The sequence below is a fragment of the Antechinus flavipes genome, chromosome 2, assembly GCF_016432865.1.
Source record: "Antechinus flavipes isolate AdamAnt ecotype Samford, QLD, Australia chromosome 2, AdamAnt_v2, whole genome shotgun sequence".
In the NCBI taxonomy this organism is placed as follows: Eukaryota; Metazoa; Chordata; class Mammalia; order Dasyuromorphia; family Dasyuridae; genus Antechinus; species Antechinus flavipes.
The window spans coordinates 31,788,675-31,812,101 of record NC_067399.1 but is presented as its reverse complement, the minus strand read 5'-3'; the positions used below and the strand labels follow the sequence as shown (position 1 = coordinate 31,812,101).

Sequence of the window (23,427 nt, the reverse complement as noted above, 5' to 3'; positions counted from 1 at the left end):
TCTATTTTACAGAAGCTGTGTTTTGAGGGAAGGAAGGAAGCTGCTTTTCCTAAGTGGCTCCACATTTTAAAGCAGCTGATTGGGTCTGCAGCATAAAGAGTAGCTCTGGTTTGGGTAATTGTATGATCTGTGTACTGAGGAGGTTTCTGAGGAGGGGTGAGGAAACTACTTTGGTGAGTCTGTGAACCTCCCCTTCTTCACCATTCTGACTCAGTTTTTTTCGTGCATTGAGGAGGGATAGATGTGGGATAACTGTTGCCAAGAAACAGGGGAGGAAGACAGGCTGCAGAAATACTTTGTGCTTTTGGCCCTTTGTCTCTCAGATTCCATGGTTTTTTATGGCCAGTTCCAGAGAGCTTGAAGTCAATACTTAACATGGCTACTACATAGTATACAGGTAGTGCCTAATTATGGGTGAAGAGGACAAATAGGCTTTCCCTATAAGTAGAGAAGACAAAAAGGAGTTGGGAACATAGTCCAGACTTAATCACTTGTCTACAGAAAAATGATTAATGATTATATTAACAGCATCAGTATAGATTCAAGGTTTGTTGCTTTAGTCCTTCATTCTTTGTCTTTTTAAAAAAATTTCCAATAGTATTTTATTTTTCCAGTTACATGTAAAGATAGTATTCAACATTCATTTTTGTAAGATTTTGAGTTCCAAAATTTTTTTCCCCTCCCTTCCTTAACCCCTTCCTTTCCAAGATAACAAGCAATCTGATATAGATAATACATGAACAATCATCTTAAGTATATTTCCATATTAATTGTGTTGTGAAAGAAAAATTAAAGCAAAAGGAGAAAATCATGAGAAAAAAAAAACAAAAAAAGGTGAAAATACCATGCTACAAGCTTCAGTCTCCATAGTTCTCTTTTTAGATGTAAGTGGCAATTTCTATCCCTCTATTGTAATCTTTCATTCTTTCTCTTTTTAAAATAATATTTTATTTTTCCAAATACATGCAAAGGTAGTTTTTAATATTCACCTCTGCAAAACCTTGTGTTCCAAAATTTTCTCCTCTTTCCCCCTCCCCTTTCCCTAAGAGCAATCTGATATTAAACATGTGCAATAGTCCTTAAACTCCTCATTCTAGACACTGTTCTTCCCACTGTGCTCCCCAAACAACAGCTCCTCCTTCTACATACAGTATTCTTCTGACTGTGCTCCCCAAACAACAGCTCCTCCTTCCATGTGCAGCATTCTTCCTACTGTGCTCCCCAAACAACAGCTCCTCCTTCTACATACAATGTTCTTCCCACTGTGCTCCCCAAACAACAGCTCCTCTTTCCACATACAGCGTTCTTCCCACTGTGCTCCCCAAACAACCAGCTTCTCCTTCTACATACAATGTTCTTCCCACTATGCTCCCCAAACAACCAGCTCCTCCTTCTACATACAATGTTCTTTCCACTGTGCTCCCCAAACAGCTCCTCCTTCCACATACAGTGTTCTTCCCACTGTGCTCCCCAAACAGCTCCTCCTTCCATGTACTACATTCTTCCGACTGTGTTCCCCAAACAACAGTTCTTCCTTCCACATACAGCATTCTTTTGACTATGCTCCCCAAACAACAACTCCTCCTTCTACATACAGCGTTCTTCCCACTGTGTTCCCCAAACCACAGCTCCTCCTTCTATATACAATGTTCTTCCGACTGTGCTCCCCAAACCACAGCTCCTCCTTCCACATACAGCATTCTTCCCACTGTGCTCCCCAAACCACAGCTCCTCCTTCCACATACAGCATTCTTCCACTGTGCTCCCCAAACCACAGCTCCTCCTTCTATATACAATGTTCTTCCGACTGTGCTCCCCAAACCACAGCTCCTCCTTCCACATACAGCATTCTTCCGACTGTGCTCCCCAAACCACAGCTCCTCCTTCCACATACAGCATTCTTCCACTGTGCTCCCCAAACCACAGCTCCTCCTTCCACATACAGCATTCTTCCCACTGTGCTCCCCAAACCACAGCTCCTCCTTCCACATACAGCATTCTTCCCACTGTGCTCCCCAAACCACAGCTCCTCCTTCCACATACAGCATTCTTCCCACTGTGCTCCCCAAACCACAGCTCCTCCTTCCACATACAGCATTCTTCCCACTGTGCTCCCCAAAACACAGCTCCTCCTTCTACATACAATGTCTTCCACTATGCTCCCCAAACAACAACTCCTCCTTCTACATAGTGTTCTTCCGACTGTGCTCCCCAAACAGCTCCTCCTTCCATGTACTACATTCTTCCGACTGTGTTCCCCAAACAACAGTTCTTCCTTCCACATACAGCATTCTTTTGACTATGCTCCCCAAACAACAGCTCCTCCTTCTACATACAGCGTTCTTCCCACTGTGCTCCCCAAACCACAGCTCCTCCTTCTATATACAATGTTCTTCCGACTGTGCTCCCCAAACCACAGCTCCTCCTTCCACATACAGCATTCTTCCCACTGTGCTCCCCAAACCACAGCTCCTCCTTCACATACAGTGTTCTTCCCACTGTGCTCCCCAAACCACAGCTCCTCCTTCTATATACAGCATTCTTCCCACTGTGCTCCCCAAACCACAGCTCCTCCTTCTATATACAATGTTCTTCCGACTGTGCTCCCCAAACAACCAGCTCCTCCTTCTACATACAATGTTCTTTCCACTGTGCTCCCCAAACAGCTCCTCCTTCACATACAGTGTTCTTCCCACTGTGCTCCCCAAACAGCTCCTCCTTCCATGTACTACATTCTTCCGACTGTGTTCCCCAAACAACAGTTCTTCCTTCCACATACAGCATTCTTTTGACTATGCTCCCCAAACAACAACTCCTCCTTCTACATACAGCGTTCTTCCCACTGTGTTCCCCAAACCACAGCTCCTCCTTCTATATACAATGTTCTTCCGACTGTGCTCCCCAAACCACAGCTCCTCCTTCCACATACAGCATTCTTCCCACTGTGCTCCCCAAACCACAGCTCCTCCTTCCACATACAGCATTCTTCCCACTGTGCTCCCCAAACCACAGCTCCTCCTTCTATATACAATGTTCTTCCGACTGTGCTCCCCAAACCACAGCTCCTCCTTCCACATACAGCATTCTTCCGACTGTGCTCCCCAAACCACAGCTCCTCCTTCCACATACAGCATTCTTCCCACTGTGCTCCCCAAACCACAGCTCCTCCTTCCACATACAGCATTCTTCCCACTGTGCTCCCCAAAACACAGCTCCTCCTTCCACATACAGCATTCTTCCCACTGTGCTCCCCAAACCACAGCTCCTCCTTCCACATACAGCATTCTTCCCACTGTGCTCCCCAAACCACAGCTCCTCCTTCCACATACAGCATTCTTCCCACTGTGCTCCCCAAAACACAGCTCCTCCTTCCACATACAGCATTCTTCCCACTGTGCCCCCAAGCAGCTCCCCGTTCCCGATACCCTGTCCTTCCCACCGCGGTCGGTCAGTCCGTGGAGTTTCCTGAGTGCTCGCTGTGTGTCGCCCGAAGCCCCTGCCTGATTTCCGAGCCCAGGGGGTTCAGGCTGCGCCCCGTAGTTCGGAGCCGGGACGCTCTGGGACGCGCAGCAGGGGACGGCCCCAGCCTTCCGGCCGCGCTCCGCTTTCCCTCGCTCCCTGCAGCCCTTGGGGCTCCCAACCCCACCCGGGACCCCCGGCCCCGCTAATCCGGCCGCGCAGTCCCTCCGCAGTCTCTCCCGGGCCGAGCCCCCCTCCCCACGTGGCTTCTCTCCCCCGCGACCCCAGGGCGCTCTCTTCCTTAGAAAACGCACAAAGGAGGGCCTCGGGACGCGGGCGCTCGCCCAGTCAGGGGTTTCTCCGCGATCCCGGATCACTGACGGCCCCCTCATCTCTACCCACACTTGGCGTCCATTTAGCTACTTACGATCACGCAGTTAAACCCGGAGAGCCGGTTATTACGGCCCCTCGCCCTCGAACTTGGCTTCTTGCCAGGTAATTCTTAAAGGGGCCAAACTCCCTGTTTTCTCTAAGTGCTTAAAAACTCAGCTGAACAACCCAGAGTGGTTTTTAAAGACAGAGCTCTACAGTAGTATTCCCACAGCCAATCCTTCCACCCTGTGTAAATGTTCCGTATTTTTTCAAGTTAAAAATCAATTTGTAGTAATAATTTTATATAATTTATATAATAATTAAAATTAATATATGATATTCCAGAATAAAAATTCAGTTTATTGCCAAGTAAAATACTTATGGAAGGAGCCATGGTTTTTTAGTCTGTATAAGCCCCTCTTCTGATACCTCATTATGACATGAAAAGTGACCCGGGTTACAGATGCGATGCTTGGACAATTCCTGCCCGGTTTTGAGTGCAGACCCAGAGCAGCCCTTGCCTTCCATCTAGCATCGCCGACTCGGGCCGGGTTTATTCAAGCAGTCACTAGTGGCTGATGGTTTTTGTAACTCATTAATTGACGTCCTTTGGGCTTGAAGAGGATCCAAATGACATCACTTGGTTGGAGTCTAAGTATCATGTGGCAGGCTGCAGACAGAGGCTCGGAAGATTATCCTGGGTCAGACGCAAATAGTCCCTGTGGTAATGGGGGGAGCCCCAATGAAGGGAAAGGCATTCATCAAGTACTTCCAGGCAAGCCAGGTGACGGCCTGGATTTGAACTCGGGTCCTCCTGATTTCAGAGCTGCTACTCTATCCACTGTACTAGTCAGCTTCAACTAATTTGGCCAAAAATTGACCCAAGAAACCCAGGTCCTCCCTCAGCCAGCACCCTGCATCCTGGCGTGGAACGGTCAGTTAGGACAAATGGAGAAGGTGGGAGAGGTGGGTAAGCCCACTTACCTTGGCAGTCTCCTTTCCACGTGATTGATAATGAGATTGATCTGTATTGATAATGAGACTGACACTCACATTGCTAGAGTTAACTCAAGGTTTGGGAGGCTCCGAAGGAATGTGTGGAGGAAGAGGGATTGAACTGACCACCAAGCTGAAGGTCTACAGAGCCGTTGTTGTACACCTGTGAAACCTGTCAGGAACTGGACCGCTTCCACATGAATTATCTCAGGGAGATTCTAAAGATCACCTGGTGGGCACCGAGGTCCTTTCTGGACTAAACTGGGGCTGGTCACATCACTCCAGTGCCAAATGGACGCTTGCCAAAAAGACTATTTTGTGGAGAATGCACACAGGGCAAGCGCTTACGTGGTAGTCAGAAAAAGAGATAGAGGGGCAGTCTGAAAGTCTGTTATGTCATTGCCCTTTACAAGAGACAGACACCGGTGCATGAGGTGGTTATATTCTCTCTCTCTCTCTCTCTCTCTCTCTCTCTCTCTCTCTCTCTCTCTCTCTCTCTCTAAATAACCTTTTATTTACCAGTTATACGTATGGGTAATTTTACAGCATTGACTATTGCCAAACCTTTTGTTCCAATTTTCCCCCTCCTTTCCCCCACCTCCTCCCCTACATGGCAGGATGACCAGTAGATGTTAAATATATTACAGTATAAATTAGATGAGGTGGTTATTCTCAAAGGAGAAGGCAGGATGTAAGTTTTGGAAGACAGGGATGAGTTTGTCATTCTTTGCGTTCTCACAACCCAGCCTGGCACATAATGGAACCTCAGTGGTCATCTTGTCCATTTTAAAAATGAGGGAAGTGAAGTGATTGGATTGAACGCATCTGAATGGGATCTGAACCCAGATTCTCTGACCTCCTTTCATTGTGTTATAAAATAAAATCCCTGAAGCTTGGTGATGGAAGGAACCATGGTAAAAGTTCTGTGGTAAAATACATTTCTAGATCTAGAGACATCAAAGATTTCTAGACTTCTCAGAAGCTTTTGCATGTATAGAACAAGTATATTCTTCCAGAGAGAATTGGAAAGTGCTGGACATAATGAGGAACCTCCCTCCCAAATGGAATGGAAATGACTGGATGCTGATGTGTGGGAATCAGCTGTCTTTGTCCAGCCTCACCTTATCTGAGCAAAGGCCAAAATCAGAATCCAATCAGGGGAAAGGATAAAGATACAAAAATACAACATCCAATTATAGCCAATTCTCCGGGACCACTTTGAATGAGTGGTTTCCAAAAAATGAGAAACAAGACTTAAAGACCTTGATCCATCTTCAAAAGCCTAAATTAAGTGTCTTTTCTCCATGAAATCTTTTCTAACCCCTTTGTCCTTCCCCCAGCTTCCCAGAGCACTTTGTTGTATTTAATCACTTATTATTATTTGTGACATTATAACATGGTGATAACAATGTGGACTCCAAACCAGCAAGATCAAGTTCTACCTCTGACAAATAACTGGCTCTGTGACTTAGATAATCACTTAATTTTCCAGTGCTTTTTCCACCCAACAACTTCCTAAAACTGTAAGTTCTAGAGAAGGTGCCCACTGGTATTGGCGGAGGGAGTTTCTTGAAACACTTGGGTATTCCTTGTGCCGGTGAAAATAAAGGTCCAGTTGCTATCACCTTTTATCCCTGTACTGGATGATAAGCTCCATGAGGTCAGAGACCATGTTTTATCTAAGTTTTATTTTGCCCCCAATGCCTGCCACACAGTAGGTGCTTACTGAACATTTCTTGACATGCTTTGTCTGCTTTCTTGTTTTGGACCTTGTTTTATAAATTTTGGCCCCAAACCCAAGTTTACTTCATGAAAAGAATATAATTGATGTTTTTTTGGATGCTTGAGGCTCTTCAAAGCTGTCATTCTGAGTCCTGAGCTTGAGCCCTGGGCTGTCTTTTAGAGGAAAAGGTAGACGTTGGGTTCCATTGAGGAGCACCCTTGGAAGCGAAAATGATGAAATAAATAAGTTTCTCACACTCAGACACTGGTGATTGCCTGAGCACTCAGTTGATAATTAAAGGTTAGAGTTTTCCTATTTCCCCCCAATTATTTTCTGCACAGCAAAAGAGGCAGGCAGCTATTGGACTTGGTCTGGAATGTTGTCCAGTTCCAGACACTGAGTTTTCAAAGGGGCCACGCTCTGTGTGAGCACCTGGTTCTGTGGCTCTCATACGGTTCCTCCAGCCAGAGCTGAGCTCTGAGTGAGTCAAGAGACCACGCTATGGGAACCAGGGGAAAATGAACTCCTTTGTGGTAAAACATCAAAGTTTCCACCACTCCCCAGGGAGCATCTTTCTTGGTCCACTTGGTCCTAATGGGAAGAGATAAAAATGGCAGCAATGATGCTGTGAGCTGTGGTGGCAAGTGTCCTGAATCACGAGCCAGACAACTTGGGTTCAAGGTCTCCCTACCTGAGAGAGTAATTCCATTTCTCTTCGACTCCATTTCTTCGTCTGTAAATTGGAGATAATGGCACCTGGCCATTTATATGGCATTTGAAAATTTGCAAAGCTCTTTGCATTTAAAATCTCATTTAATAGGGGCAGCTGGATGGCACAGTGAGTAGAACACCAGCCCTGAAGTCAGGAGGACCTGAGTTCAAATCTGGCCTCATACACTTAACACTTCCCAGCTGTGTGACCCTGGGCAAGTCACTTAACCCTAATTGCCTCAGCAAAAAACAAAACAAAATAAAACAAAACAATTCATTTAATCCGCAGCAGTCCTCCTGTGTAGTAAGTATGGCAGGTATGGTAATTACTATGACAGATGGGGAAATTGAGCCTCAGAGGGAGAATTATTTGCTAGTAATAGAATTTCACATTTGGAAGGGACCACCTTGTAATCCAGATGATCCCTGGAAAATGATTCCCTGCACATCATACACAACTTCACCTCGGAGACCCTCCAGTGAATAGGGGGGAGTCTCTGGGGGAGGCTCCTTCCATTTTCAGATAGCTATAATGGTTAGTAAATTTTCCCCACTTTTTCCCCCTCTTGGTTCTGCCCTCTAGGGCCAAGTGGATCAAGCCCAGTTATCCTTCTCTAATAGGAAAACCTAGGAGTTTCTTGAAGGGAGCCTTCTCTTCTCCCAGGCCCTTTTGGCCATACCTGTCCTTCCCACAGAGATGCTTTCCCATCTTCCTCAGGGGATGGCTCCTTACAGTGGCAAGGGAATGGTTCCCCCATGTTCCTTTCTGTGTGTGTGTGTGTGTGTGTGCGCGTGCGCGTGTGCTCTCCAGAGATTCTGATTGTTTTTCTTAACTGCAGGTCATTTCATGGGCAACGACACAGTGCTTGATGTTTTGAGGAGAGAAGGGTATGAGGTAGAACACATCCCTGCCGGACAACCTATCAACAAGTAATCCATCGGCGTTCTTTCCCGGGTTGAAGACTAGCTAGATAAACTGTAGAGGTCCACGAGTTGACCTTGACCTTGACCTAGAACCACTGGGCTCTGAAACCACCAGTATTCCCCACCACAATGCTCTAGGGTCCCTTTGTTCCTGTTAAGCACCTGCTATGGGCCAAGCTGTGCTCTGGGATGTAGTTGTCCCTGCCTTCAGGGAGCTTATATTCCACTCCAGTCATGGGTTTTCCATTTGTTTTTTTCTGAGGCTGCTGGAAAAAGTTATTTTTATTTTATTGAACTGACATGAGACTGAAGAGTAAAATGACCTAGGAAATGGACGAATCAGGGCTCCAAAGAGTCAGGAGCCCTGATTTTCCCACTTTCTAGGTCATTTTACTGCTGGACTTTGGTTTCTCCATCTGTGAAATGAGAACCATAATACTTGGTCTTTTCACAAGATGGTTCGATTCTATTCAACAAGCATTCATGAAGTGATTAGTAGGCCTCTGGCTCCAAGAAGTGGAGGGAGCCCTGCCCTCAAGGAGCTTACCTAGGATACACCATATACTAGTATCAGTAAATTAGCATTAGCTGCAAAATAACTGAGGGTAAGGACCCGGTGAAAACCCTTACACATAATATAAAAGTTATTGAGTCAGTAAGCACAGCACTTCTGTGTTCCAGTCATTGTGCTCAGTGCTGGGAATACAAGGAAACGGGAAAATGCGGTTCTGGCTATTTATGGAATGTTACTTGTTCATATAATAAAGTCGAGAGTTAGAATGGATGGCGAAGGCCCCTCTGCTCCTCAGAAAACGAAAATGAGACCTGCAGAGAGTAAGGCTGTTTCCTTCTCGTTATTTCCCCAGAGTTCCTTTCAGGCCTAAGTCTGGCTTATTAACAGCCATTTTTAAGGACTCACTGTGGGGCCGGCCGTGTTTGCATGCTCCTGTCTCTCTGGGAGGCTGAGGCTGGTGGATTGCTTGAGCGCAGGACTTCTGAGCTTAGAAGGGTGAAAACTGATCTGGTGGCGGCTCTAATCTGACTTCAGGAGAGGAAGAGGGCCACCATGTTTCCCAGAGATGGGGCAGCCTGGTCCAGGTGGGACCAGCAGCCGATTAGAGCTTCTATAGCAATCAGTAGTGTGATCATATGTCTGACAAATGTTTAATGACCGACTGAATAGTCTATATCTAAGCATTGTGTGAATGGTGAAATCAGTCCCTGCTCAAGGAGCTTCCATTCTAATGGGGGTGGAGTAGAGAAAGAAAGTGGAGAAAAAATACATATATACATATGTAAGTGATATTATATATGTACATATATAAATATATAGATACATTTTTATTTATATCTATGTAAATATATAGACATATTTTTATTTATATCTTTTATCTTTATATCTGTATAAATATATGGACACATTTTTATTTATATCTATGTAGTTATTTATTTCTGTATATATATAGTGAGATATTCAGAGAGAGAGAGAGAGAAACAGACAGATAGACAAACAGAAAGAGGATCGCAGGTAACCTTACTGGGATAGATACTGACTGTGGGAGATGGGAAGAAACCTAGGGACAAGTTGACCCTCACCAGATTAAGTAAAAAGAGAATTGCCTAAATCTCTGATTGGTCAGTGAAATCACTTTTCCATTCCCCAAATAGAAATCTTTTGACTTTCTTAACTTGACCCGGCCTTCATGGCCCAATTTAAGTTCCACATTTTCCTAAAATTTCCTTACTACTCCAACTACTCTTTCTTTTTTCTGAAATCAGTCATAGGATTTTAAAGTTGGCAGGGCCATAGGGACCTGTGCCCGAAGATCAGTTCCCACTACATCTTCCTCATGAAATTGCTCATTCAATATCTCCAAAGATCCCCTCTTGTGATTATGATGACGATTATTCTGAAGATTCCCACTTATAGGGAGCTCACTACCTCCCACTGCACTTATGGATAGCACTAATTCTGAGTAAGTTTTTTCTTCTGTCAAGCCTAAATATCCCTCCTTCCAATTTCTACCCATCCTTCCTCATTTTCTCCATTGGTATAAAGCAGCACAATACCTCTTCCACATGGCAGGCTTTAACATTTTTGCCAAGTCTTTTCTTGGACTTCCTAGTAAACATCTCCCGTTCATTTAAACAGTCTTTGGGGGCACGAGCTTCAGGCCTTTTACCGTCCCTATGTGCTCTTGCTGTGGGAAGAACGCAATGTCTGTGCCCTGTTCTCAGGTTACAGTTTTCTAGCAACAGTCCATTCTGAGGATCACAGGTTAGACTCTTTCCAGCTTATCAGTATCTTTCTGAAAACTTCCATCCAGAGTCAAACAGGATTCTGCAGGTACGGTCTGACCGGGGCAGGGTACTTGAGACCACCTCTTCCCTAGGACATGGCACACTACTTCCCCGAAGCAAGAAAAGTTTGAATCCCCCTTCTAAGGACATACTTATTCCATTGTGAACTCACATTGAATCTATTGTCCACTGCGACCCCAGATCTTCTTCAAAGGTGTCTTGCCATACCTTCCCTCTCTAATCTGAATTTTTAACTCTCTAGTTGTATACGATCAGTGCCATGTAATTTCTCGTTTCCTGGTTCACTGATGATTTCCCACGGGTGAACCTTGCCTTCACAGCTAGATTGTAAGCTCCTGTAGAGCAGGGATTGCATATGATGCATTTTTCTATCCTCTGGGGATACGAAGCCTAGGACTGGGGCCATACTTGGAATATATGCCCTTGCCCAGCTTGGGCTCCTGTGATGGAGATGCTGGCTCCCACATCTTCTCCTAAAGTTGTCCCACCACGCCTGAAGGCCCTTGTTCTGGCCTTAGTTCCGGCTACGCGGCTTTCCGTTCCAAATGCCGTTTTATTCAGTTCCTAGGTCTGAGGCCTTCTCCTCCACCTTGTCTCTCCTGGACCTCCCTGTGGCCTTGGGCACTCAGCCGTAGGTAGGTGTTGCTCCATTTCCTTGATTGTTGAATTCTGAAGCACTGTGACCTGAATTTAGTGTCCCGCCTTCCTTAGGGTTGGCCAGTTGTCAAACCCCAGATTTATTAAAGAAGGAAACAACCTTAAAGGGCCTCTGCTCTGGTTTGAGGTTTGCAGAGATCAGCTGCCATCCCTTTCTTTTAAAAAAATAATTAAAATTTATTTGTAATATAATATATAATGCTATAAAATTATAAAAATTAATTTAAAAAAATTAAACATATTTTATTATTTTTCTCACATAGAAAGACATTTTTAACTTTCACTTTAAAAATGTTTGCGTTCCAAATTTTCTGTCTCCTTCCTCCACTTCCCCTTTTCTGAGACAGTAAGCAATCGATGGGTAATCCATGGCTATCTCCTTCCTGACTTTTTAAGGTAGGTTTCCTGCCTCCTGTACTGAGTCCCAGCAGGTGGGGGCTGCCTTGGTCCCTGTATTCCTAAGGGCCTGGAAGGGCAAGGAGGTAGTCTTCCATCCCCCCTTCTGGAGCTGCAGGTGACTCTGCCCCTTCTTCCATTCTCAGAATAGTCAAAGATGGCGGTCCTTGGGCATGAATTTGCTGGGTGGTCCTGGTATCTTTCAGGCAACAAAAAGAATGGCTGGTCTCTGACCTCCAAAATACAGGGATTCTTAACTTTTTTGTGATCTCTAACTCTTTGGCAAAGCTCAGAGGTCCTCAAACTACGGCCCGCGGGCCAGATGCGGCAGCTGAGGACGTTATCCCCCTCACCCAGGGCTATGAAGTTTCTTTATTTAAAGGCCCACAAAACAAAGTTTTTGTTTTTACTATAGTCCGGCCCTCCAACAGTCTGAGGGACAGTGAACTGGCCCCTGTTTAAAAAGTTTGAGGACCCCTGCCCTAGACCCTTTCTCAGAATATAGTTTTTAAATGAATAAAATAAAATACATAGGATTACAAAGGAAACTAATTATCTTGAAATAATTTCAAAAATATATATGTATACATCTCTAAATATAGACATATACATAAACACACATAGATACATGTGTGTATATAAATACATATGTATGTTTAAAGTTTATAGATGTCAGGGAATAAGCCCTTGCTCCTAATTCTAAATCTAGCTCTCCATGATCCCATTTAAACTCTTTTAACCTCAGTTTCCCAATCTGTCAAATGAAGGAATTGTTCTTGACAATCTTTAGTCTTTTTTTTTTTTTAAACTCTAAATCTATGATCCCATTATGCTGTGAAGTGCTTTAACTTCCCTGGGCCTCAGTTTCTTAATTTGTATAATAAAGAAATTAATCTTAATAATTGCTAAGATCTTTTCCAGCTCCGAATATATGAGCCTGTGAAGTCATATAATGTCTTGTCAGTTTTGGTTTCCTTATCTGTGAAATGGGGATAATAATAGTGCCCCCTCCTCGCCCCCTTCCCCCCCCCCCCCGGGCTGTTGCAAGGATAAAGCATGATCTAAATGTTGGCTGTTGCTATTATTATATTTAGTTGGGCAAAACTGGTTTTTAAGTAGTGAGATTTTTAAACTTTTGAGCTATGAATTTTTGTATTGAGAAGGAAAATTGAGATCCCTGAGCTCGCTTTTTAAAAACGAACCTCTCTGGACTCTTAATTAGGAAATCTAGAGCCCCTCCCTCAGGGATGCTGCCAGGATAAAGCACCATCTAAATGTTGGCTGCTACTATTATTATATTTAATGACAAAACTGGCTTTTTGAGTAGTGGGGTTTTTAACCCTTTGAGCTATGGATTTTTGTATTGAGAAGGAAAATTGAGATCCCCGAACTTACTTTTTAAAAAACAAACCATTCCGGACTCTTAATTAGGGAATCTAGAGCTCGTTGGGGATTCCTGGTGGACCTTCCCCTGTCTTTCTGGTTTTGTCATTGGACCAGCCTCTCTCGGGGGGCCAGAACTCAATATAACCCATCGCCATTTAGGAATCGTGGAATTCTACAACTAGAGAGGATGTCAGGGACGGAAGGAGGAAATGGGGATTGAGAAGTTAAATGACTTTCCAAGAGCCCTACGGCTACTGAGTGCCTGAGACAGAATTTGAACTCATGTCTTCCTGATTGTAAGTCAGGCACTCCATCCACCGAGTCACATGATCTGATAAAAAAAAAAAAATCTATATCCTACTGGATGGACCAGAGCCTCCCTACACAATGGCGGGGTGGATAGAATATAGGGCTTCCAATCCCACTGCTGCCGCTATGAGTGTGATCTCACTGGACTCAACTTTGTTGTCTCATCTTTAAAATGCGTAATGGGGCAGCTAGGAGGCACAGTGGGTAGAGGGCCAGTCTTGGAGTTGGGACCTGAGTTCAAATTCGGCTTTAGGCACTGGATATTTACTAATAGTGTGATCCTGGGCAAGTCACTTAACCTGATTGCCTTGCCAAGTGAAATAAAATGAGTCATTTGTGAGTCCCTTCCAACTTCTGTGATAATCACAACAAAGTAGTGGAAGGATAATTTTTGCCATTTGGGAGATGAGAAAACTGAGATTTCTTGATGGTCACAAAGGAGAAAAAAAGAAAAAAGAAAGCAGAATTGAGCCTGGAGATCTTAGATTCATAGATTTAGAGCAAGCAGGGGCCTTGGGGATCATCATTATATAGGTATACATATATATAATATATTATGAATACAATGCATAATATAACATTATTACATATAAATTATATAACTAACTACAATGTTATAATGATATATGTCATATAATAAAACAATATAACATTATAATAATATAAATTATAATATTGGAGCAGCAAGATGGTACAGTGGATAGAGTGCTGGGTCTGAAGTCAGAAAGGCTCCCCTTCCTAAATTTAAATGTGCCTTCAGACACCTATTAGCTGTATGACCCTAGGCAAGTCACTTAACTCTGTTTGCCTCAGTTTCCTCATATGTAAAAATGAGCTGGAGAAGGAAGTGGCAAGCATTCGAGTATCTTTGCCAAGAAAACCCAAATGGGATCCTAAGAATTGGACATGACTGCAAAATGACTAAACAACACAATTATAATATTAATTACATTTTATTTAATTATAAGATGTGGATTATATGTCTGAGGACCAGATCCTTCTCTTTTTTAAAGGGCTTTTGTGGATTCCCCTTGGAAATCCATCTCCAGAGAGAGGAAGAGGAGAGGGCAATGCTACCTGGGCTATGTCGGGATTGTAAGGGAAGGGCTTAGAGCCACTTTTAGTTCTGAGTACAAGTGATGCCATCTCAGAGAAGTATTCACAGCTTTCTAAGATCACATCTTAAGAATCTGAATGGACTTCAGAAACTATCTGGTTGAAATCCCTTCATAATTATAAATTAAAATATTGAGGTAAATGAATATTTAAAAAATTGTTTTTATGTGTGGTTGGAAAATAAATACACTTATGAGGTTAAATGACTTGCTTGAGGTCATAAGTATCTGAGGCAGGATAAGAACCCAGAACTTCTGATTAAAGGGGCCATTTAAATTAAATGGGCCCAGAAATAACTATCCCATCTCATGGCTGTCACCGGTAAGAGAGGTTTCCTTTTCCCACTTAACTCATTGCTGAAATATCAGACTGTCTGCGTGATCACATGATGAGTAGTTTAATATTTAGAAATATCAGCATAATTGGAACTGCCCCACTGTGTAAACTCCTCGGGGTTCGGTGTCTCTCCCCAGAGCCTTTGATCTGGGGCTTTCTCCTCCTAGAATCCTGGGAATTAAAGGAAATTTTTTTTTCCCAATTGGGAGGATCCTGGGAATACTGATGGGCAGGAGGATGTGTATTAGCCCAGTGAAGTCAAACTAAAGTAGAAAGAGGATCCCTGCAGGCTTCAGAGTGACTTAATTTAAAATGTGATCTTATTTGTGTTTTATTGCACACACAAATAAAAATAATTTATTCATTTTGTGAAATATTTCCCAATTACATTTTAATCTGTAGTCAGGAAGATCAAATTTGGCTTCACATATTAGCTGCGTGAGTCATGGACTTTGTATCTATGAGGGTGATGATAATTGAAACTTATACAGTCCTTTGAGTTTTGTCCTATCCATTATGGCCTCGGGGGACCAGATACTCTAGATTATCACTCCTGTTTTACAGAATGGGAAACTGAGGCCCAGAGGGGCCCATGTTTTGTCCATGGTCATACAGCTAATAGGTGTCAGGTAGGACTTGAACCTGTCTTGGATCTAGGGTTCGTGGCACCTGAGTTTATTGCCTCTTGATTGCTGGGATGAATGTGGTCCAAGAGATCTTTTGATTTCTCTTTTGAAGCATCTTCTAGATTTGAGAAGGCCAAATTTCAAAGAATTCAGAGAAAGAACAATAGAAATGATATTTATTTTAAAAATTAATTTAGATTTTGATCTCTCCTACTTTCTTCTCAAAAAAGGAAGAAAACCAAAAGCTATGTAAAAAAATCAGCATAGTCAAGCAAAACCAAATTCCCACATTTGCCATGGAGCCTAGCACTGGGTTGGAGGCTGGAGGGAAGGAGGGGAGTTTGGTTTTGGACATGTGAGCTTTGAGGGTGTGGAGAAATGGCCAGAGATAACCCCTAGCCAAATGGGCAGCTGACCTGGGGGGGGATTTGGGGAGCATGATCTCAGGGGCCACCTAGTCTGACCTCCTCCTTTTTAAATGAGGAAATCTGTGACCAGATGATAGCTCCAAGGTCATGTAGATGTTTAGCATCTTAAGTGGGATTTGAGTTTGGGTCCGGGGTCATATGCCTGGGGCTCTTTCCACTGGCCTGGACGCCTCTGGATGATGTCCAAGAAGAGGGGAGTCTGAAGGAGGGTGAGCAGAGGGGGAAAGGCCAGGGGGACGAGGCCGGTGGCAGAACCGCGGTAAATGGCTGCAGGCAGAGAGCGGGAGGATTGAGACTTGGCCAGCAAGAGGAAGTACGAGGGTGGGTGGAGAGAAAGGGCGCCATAAAACCCACGGGAGAAATGTGGGTGGTGGCTGGGGGGCTGAGGGTGGGACCTCACAAAATCTGGCTGTTTCCTTTAGATTCCCAGGCTAGAAGGACACTTGCTGTAGATCCCTCCAGTGACAGGATATTTACGGCAACACGGAGCTGGAAGGGACCGTCCTAACTGATTCCCATAGGTTCTCCTGACTGACTCCTATGGATTCTTCCAGTACAGGGTGCTCTTAGAGCTGGAAGGGGCATTCTGGCCTACGGCACCTGTTTACACATGGAGAAGACAAGGCCCAGGGAGGTTGTGCGGCTTTGGGTCACGGAGTAGGGCTGGAGGGGACTTTAGAGCCCATCTGGTGCAAGTCACCCGTTTTATGGATGAGGAAATGGAGGCCCAGGAGGAGGGCGGATGTTGGTTTCTAGACTTTGCTTCTTCGGAGCTTTGGGGGATCACAGCATTGATGGCTCTATCTGGGAGCTAGTCTCCGGACTGGGCTGGGTTAGGTCAGTGGAGACCTCCAAGGTTCTCCCGTGACAGCCGAGGAACTGAGGCACAGGCGGAGGGACCTGCCTGGGGCCGCGAGCTAGTCTTGGGGGATTTATCCGATTAGGTTTCGGGGCCTATAAAGGGGCCGCACTGCCCCCATCAGTTTGGGGGGTTGGAAAGTTCCAGAAAGCTTCGTTTGTAAGTGTCCCCCATCTGGTGCAGGGAGAGAGTGTTAGTGGGGTCCCGGCTTGCGGTGAGGAAGGCACAGGGCTCCTGTGGGCGCGGTGGGCCCGGCTTTGAGGGGTGCTGCGCGCGCAGCCCGGGCCCCTCCCGGCCCTCTCTGCCCCTCCCGCGGCCCGGCCCCCACTGACATTTTGGGGAACTTTCAGGCCCTGTGGCCGGAGGGGGGGAGGGGGGGCAGACATGTTCCTCCCTGGCGGGGGACTGGCTGTACATCCCGGACAGCCGCGAGGTGGCGCCGCGCGCCCCCTCCAGTAGCGCGTAAGCTCCTTGAAGGCAGGCAGGGCTGGCTTTTGCACGCAGAGCGTGGCGCAGTCGCGGCCCCGGGACTCGCTTGTTGCTGGTTTCAGAGAGGAGCCTTTCCGAGCCGGGAGACTGATGCTCAGCCGCCCCGCTTCATTCCCATAAACAGCACGAGGCCCCCCCTCCCCAGCTCCCTTCCCCGGGGGGTGATGGGGGGAGGGGCTGTCCTGGAGCAGAGAAGAGGAAATCTTTCCTCATTGGATGGGGGCGGGCCTAAGGGGCGGGGCATGCTGGGAAAAGTAATCTGGAAAAAGGTGGGGAGCAGCGGCCCGACGTGGGGGGCCGGCCGCCCAGCCGCAAGGGTCCGAGTGCCTGCCTCGGTCACACCCTGAGCAAGCCGCGGAGCCCCTCCCGAGTCTGCCCAAACGGAGAATTTCCCGTCCCTAAAACCAAGGTCTGGTCCCCGCCCCCAAAGTGCGATTTAAAGCTGAGTCCTGGGGCCCCTTGGACCACCCACCCATTTTACAGGTGAGGGAGGCGAGGCAGGACTTCGGGGTCTGGTTTTGTTGTGAGCCCCCTGACACGGCCTCTCTTTGTTTGCCAGCGAGAAGCCCAGGAGAGCCCCTTCCACTCTGTCCCCCTCTCCCCCTGCCCATGCGCCCCTCGGGCAGCCAGGGGAGGAGGAGGAGGAGGAGGAGGAAGAGGAGGAGGAAGAGCTGCTGCCCCACCTGCTCCTGCCTGGGAATGCCGACCTGTTGGAGAAGATGGACAGGAAGTACAGGAAAAAAAGGAAGAAGCAGCTGAAGAAGCAGAGGCTGCGGCAGTTCAGTGACCTGTGGGTGCGCCTGGAGGAGGGGTCAGTGTCACAGGCCTGCTCTCGTCTGGGGGCGTCACCGACCCTCCTCTCTGGGGTGGGAGGTCAAAGACCAATGTGAGAAGGGGAGGGGGAGGAGGGAAGGAGGATGGAAATGGGGAGAGGAGGAGGGGGAGAGAGAGAAGGGGAGGAGGGGGAGAGGGGGAGGATGGAAAGGGGAAGAAGGGAAGGATGATGGAAAGGGGGAGGAAGGAAGGAGGATGGAGAGAAGGAGGAGGAGGATGGAGAGAGAGGAAGAGTAGAGGAGGAGGGATAAGCACTAGCTAGGGACAGCAAGCTGACCATATGAGGAAGGCTTTTCCACTTCTCCTGGATCAGGGTAACCTAAACATGTATTTGGGGACAATTACGCTTTTCATTTGTTTTCCTTCTACCTGCAAATATTATAGGAACATAGGTTTAGAGCTGAAAATCTATCCAAGGGATCATTGAGTCTAACCATGTCAGTCCACAGGTGTTAAACTGAGATTGGTCAATTCATCAAACATTAATCAAGTGCTTAGTATGTGCCAGGCCCTTAAAAGAGGTCGGGCGATTTTCTCAGGGTCACACAGCTAGTATATGTCTGAGGCTGGATTTGAACTCAGGTCTTTCCCTACACAATGGGCATTGTGAGAAGGATACAGCAGCTCTCTTGAAGTTTGTGAGGGGCTGCTGTGTAGACGAGCTTTGGGCTTGTTCTTCTTAGTCTCAGGGGACAGAATTATTTACCAGGGATGGAAGTGGCAGAAAGGCAGATTTCAAGTCAATGGAATAGAAAACTTCCCAACAATGAGAATTGATCCAAAGCAGATAGAGGAAGTAGTAAGTTCCCCTTCACGAGATATCTCAAAGGTTGGGTTCAACCATCATAGAGGATGTTATAGAATGGATTCTTTGAGAAGGCTAGGTGACTTAGTGGCTAGGAAGATGTACCCAGAACTCGGGAAGACCTGAATTAAAATCTAGTGTCAGACATGTCCTAAATGTACGATCCTGAAGAAGTCACTTAACTTCTGTCGGCTTCAGTTTCTTGTTTCTCAGTAAAATCAGTATAATAATACTACCTCCCTCAGGTTGTTGTATGAATAAAATGAGATACTATTGATAAAGTGCTCCATAAATAATAGTTATTATTTATCTTCTTTAAAACGATATACATAAAGGGTGCGCTATTGTGCCTGGTTCATATTAGGCGCTTAAATGCTTGTTGACTGTGTCATATTTCATCATTCAAGGACCGAATAGTTTCGTTTTCAGTGTCTCCCTGCCTGGTTTGGAGGTGGTAAGTCTCATCATTCTTTCCTCTTTTCTCCCAGTGCTCCAGCCCCGCTTCCTCGGATTCGAATTGTCAATGGGTACATCACGGTGGAGCCCCTGCTGCCGGGCCACAGGAGATCGCTCCATACCCAGACGGTGTCGAACAGCGCCTGCCTGTCCCTCTGGACACTTCTGTTCTGGTTGTTGACTCTGGCGCTTCAAACGGAGATCGCGCTTCTCTGAGACGCGTCCCCAGGGGCGCGGTGCCGTACAAGGGCCTGAAAAGCTGAAGGCCTTTACGCCTGTTACTTGAAAGGACCCGACCCTTCCGGCCAGGGCCGTCTCGCCTTGTGCGACAGCCCTGTGGGGAGGACTCTTTGAGTGAAAGCCATTTAGTTTAATTCTTCTCTTCTGAAGAATGACATCCGCGTTATCCCAGAATGCTTTGGGGAGATGTATCATGTTGTAAGATAGCTGTAATTTAGTTCTGTGGAAATCATTAAATACGTTTTGTCTGGACTTTTACTTTTTCTGCTCCTGTGCTGCTGCAGGAATATACTATGCAAATAGCGTTCGAGTTCCACCTGGGACACTTTGTGGCTGTGTGACCCTGGCCATTTTCCTGGGAGATCTCTGAGACTGTATGTGCCCAAGTGGGGGCTGATGTGTGTTGTTCGAGGAAGCTAGTCTGGGGAGTAGCCTGTCTTCAGGGTCAGTAAGCATTTATTAGGCACCTGCTGTGGATCAGGCTCTGTGCTAATTGCTGAGGATACAAAGGACAAAAGTAGATTCAGTCCTCCAGGAGTTCACATACTGATGGGGGCAAATAACAGGCATGGAAAAACTCTGAATTTACAGATAAAGAAACTGAGGCACACAGAGAAGGGCAGGGACATGTTCAGATTCATGGTCCTGGGTCTCCCATCCAAGGCTCCCTACACTCTACCCCGTTGCTTTGTATAGCCAAGCAAGTGCAGTTGCTAGTATGATGCTTTTGATATTTCAGAAATTTTTACAATATTTAAAAAACAAAATAAATCCCTATTTTTCTCACCTTTCTTATTCTCAGCTGTCAAATGGGGGTCTCAGATGAGTTTTAGCTGTAAGACCACCCCTCAGCCACAAAATGAGGTTAGCTGTCTCAGAGTCAGGGGGAAAAAATCCTTCCCAGACTCAGTTTCCCCACCTGAAAAATGAAGGAAGATGGTGTTAGAAGAGTTCTGAGGATCGACAGGGAGACCTCACCTACTGATTTTTCTGTTCTGTAGAAGGAGAATGACAGCCTTGGAGGAGGATTCCACGTTCCCCCTTCCTCATGACAGCCAGTCATGTTTTAGCTAAAACTCTTTCCCCCTATTCCTTCTAAGAAATGTGACTTCATTACCCAACCCCATCCAGGTCTCCTTGAATCTTAGTGAACAGTCTTGCATAGTCACTGGGGCAGAAGCACTTATCACCCCAAGGCCAGTGACAGTGACAGCCCACTCTGAATTTAGCTAAGGTCATCATCATTTATCCCTGGGCCTGCCAGGGTTTGCTGGCATAGCCTCCAAGAACCCAAGGTCATCTCTAAACTAGGAGGAGATGTCAAAGATTCCTAAAAATAATGGAACCCTTTCAAAACTCAATGCCCACCTCCCACCACTCCCCTCTTCCTATAGCCACTATCACCTCTATTTTAATTTAATTTTATTGATATTGATATTGATATTGATATTATATCAATATTTATTAATATTGATATAAATATTGATACTTATCAACATTATTAATATTGATGTTATTGATATTGCTATTTTCCCAGTTACATTTAAAACAATTTCTTTACATTTCTTTTTTTTAAACTTTGAGTTCCAAATTCTCTACTTTCCTCCCCACCTCTAATTCCCATTAAGATATAAAATTATACAAAACATTTTCATATGTCATGTTGTGACAGAAAACACAAATATCCCCTCTAAAAAAACCCTCAGGAAGAATAAAAATCTGTATTCAGATACAATTAGTTCTTTGAGTACGGATAGCATTTTTCTTCATAAGGCCTTCAGAGTAATTATGGATCATTCTATTGCTGACAACAGCAAAGTCATTCATAGCTGATCATTGCATAATATTGTTTTTATCTTATACGCAGTATATTTCACTTTGCTCGAGTTCACGGAAGACTTTCCAGTTTTTTTCTGAGAGCATCCTGCTCATCATTTCCCATAGAACAATAATATTCCATTAGGATCACATACCAGTTTATTCAGCTATTCCCCAATTGATGGACATCCCCTCAATTTCCAATTCTTTGAGAATAGAGCTGCTATAAATATTTTTGTACACTTAGGTAATCTTTTTTCCTTTTTAAAAAAAATCTCTTTCATCATCCCCTCCACTAGCTCTCCAGGTGCGGATTTCTCTCAGTTGTTAAAAGCAAAAATCGAGCCAAGTCACCTAATATTTACTAAGCTCCTACTGCGTGCTTGGTAGTTTCAGTTTTCTTGGCAAAGGACCGAACTGGAGTGACTTATCGTTTCCTTCTCCAGCTCGTTTTTCAGATGAGAAAACATGCAAATGGGGTTAAGTAACTTATTCAGGGTCATTCAGCTCGGAAGGATCTGAGGCTGAATTTGAACTCAGATTCTCCTGACCTAATGCTCTCCCCACTGAGCCATCCAGCTGACTCACAGTCACAGATCTTAATCTAGAAAGGCCTCTGGGGGCTTTGAGTCAACCCTGTCATGTCCATGTAGGCCAGAAACATGAAGCACCTACTATGCGCCAGGTACTGTAGTAAGTACTGGGGATTCAAAGCAAAGTAAAAAAACAATTCTTGGCCTTCAAACTCCTATGGAGGAGATGTGTCTGGGTACTGGAAGGTTTATTTAGAGTAGATAAAGGTGATGTGAAAGGGGCAGGTGGATAAAAGGCTGAGACAAGACTTCTGAGATTTGGGAGATTTAGGGAAACTGAAAGCTGGGGGAAAGGGGACTTAACCCACTAAGGCAGGGAAGAAGCAGCAGCCTTTGTGACCATTTATCAAATGCAGAGTCAATGGTCTTCCCATTGGATCACATTGCCGCTTCTTCCCCCATCCCTTCCTAAATGTAAAGTATCAAATTCAAGTGGTGGTACATCGAATTAGAAAACCACCTATTAGTATTATCTGTATTCTATATATCTATTTAATTTAAAAAAAATTTCCCAATATAAAAATTTAAATAAAAATAAACATATTAAATCAAAATATTTAAATAAAATAAAAAACTTTAAGTATTTTCCAATGGCTGCAATCTGGAAACTTATGGAGTGCCAACTCCATCCCCACCAAAGAAAAACCAGTTCACCTCCCTTCCCAAATGTAAAATGTCAAATTCAAATGGTGGTACGCCAACTTAGAAAATCACCTATTAGTATTATCTATATTTTATACTACCTGTATTTAATTTTAAAAATTATTTCCCAATTTAAAAATTTTAAAATTTAAAATATTAAATTTAAATAAATATTTTAATGAATAAAAAAATTTAAATGTGGTGGTACATTGATTTAGAAAATCACCTATTAGTATTATCTATATTCTCAGTGGTTCTCAAAGTCCCCCAGAGCATCTTCGGAATCTCTGAAATCCTCTCAGAGAGTCTACAAATTCATAATTGGTTTTTATTTTTAATGTGATCAATATCTATAACTATAACCCACATAAACAAAAGCTCTTTGGACAGATCCTTAATCATTTTTAATAGGATGAAGAGATTGAGAACAAAAGTTTGAAGACCACTGTTCTATACTATCTGTATTTAATTTTAAAATTTATTTCCCAACTTAAAAATTTGACTTAAAAATATTAAATTTAAATATTTAAATAATTTTAAATAAAATAAAATTTAAATTTAAAAAATATTTTTCAAAGGCTGCAATCTGGAAAATTGTGGGAGTGCCAGCACTGTCCCCACTGAAGAAAAACCAGTTCACCCCAAAGATCCTTGGTTTTCCCATCTATGAAACAGCAACAGTAAAGCTTGCATTCCTCCTTTCTAGATGTGATGCCTTATAAAACCCATCTGCCAGTTATTGTGAGCATCTTGACAGGAAGACTATCCAAGGGAGTCTCTGGAGAGCCAGGCCAGCCTCTCAATGGAGGAAGGAAATGTGGGTGCTTCGGGGCTCTGTGCCTGCCCCAGGGCTGCTTACCACTTGTAGGCAAGTCACTGCCCTACTCTGGCAGCTGGAAAATGAGAGGTTGGACTTGACAGCCTGAGATC

At 44.7% G+C, this 23,427-nt stretch overlaps 1 protein-coding gene across 2 annotated transcripts in view; it reads left to right on the top strand.

Moving 5' to 3' along the window:
* The window catches only part of TRABD2A (TraB domain containing 2A), a 64,497-nt gene extending 44,801 nt beyond the window's left edge, over window positions 1–19,696 (top strand). Inside the window, exons 5-7 of one of the 2 annotated variants that reach the window (XM_051974343.1) lie at window positions 8,101–8,191; window positions 17,669–17,920; window positions 19,237–19,696. In XM_051974343.1, the coding sequence (XP_051830303.1) occupies window positions 8,101–8,191; window positions 17,669–17,920; window positions 19,237–19,420 (527 nt within the window). In that variant the 3' untranslated portion in view covers window positions 19,421–19,696. The remainder of the gene's footprint in view (window positions 1–8,100; window positions 8,192–17,668; window positions 17,921–19,236) is intronic. The other variant, XR_007950176.1, reaches the window with a different exon arrangement.
* Window positions 19,697–23,427: the final 3,731 nt, after the last annotated feature.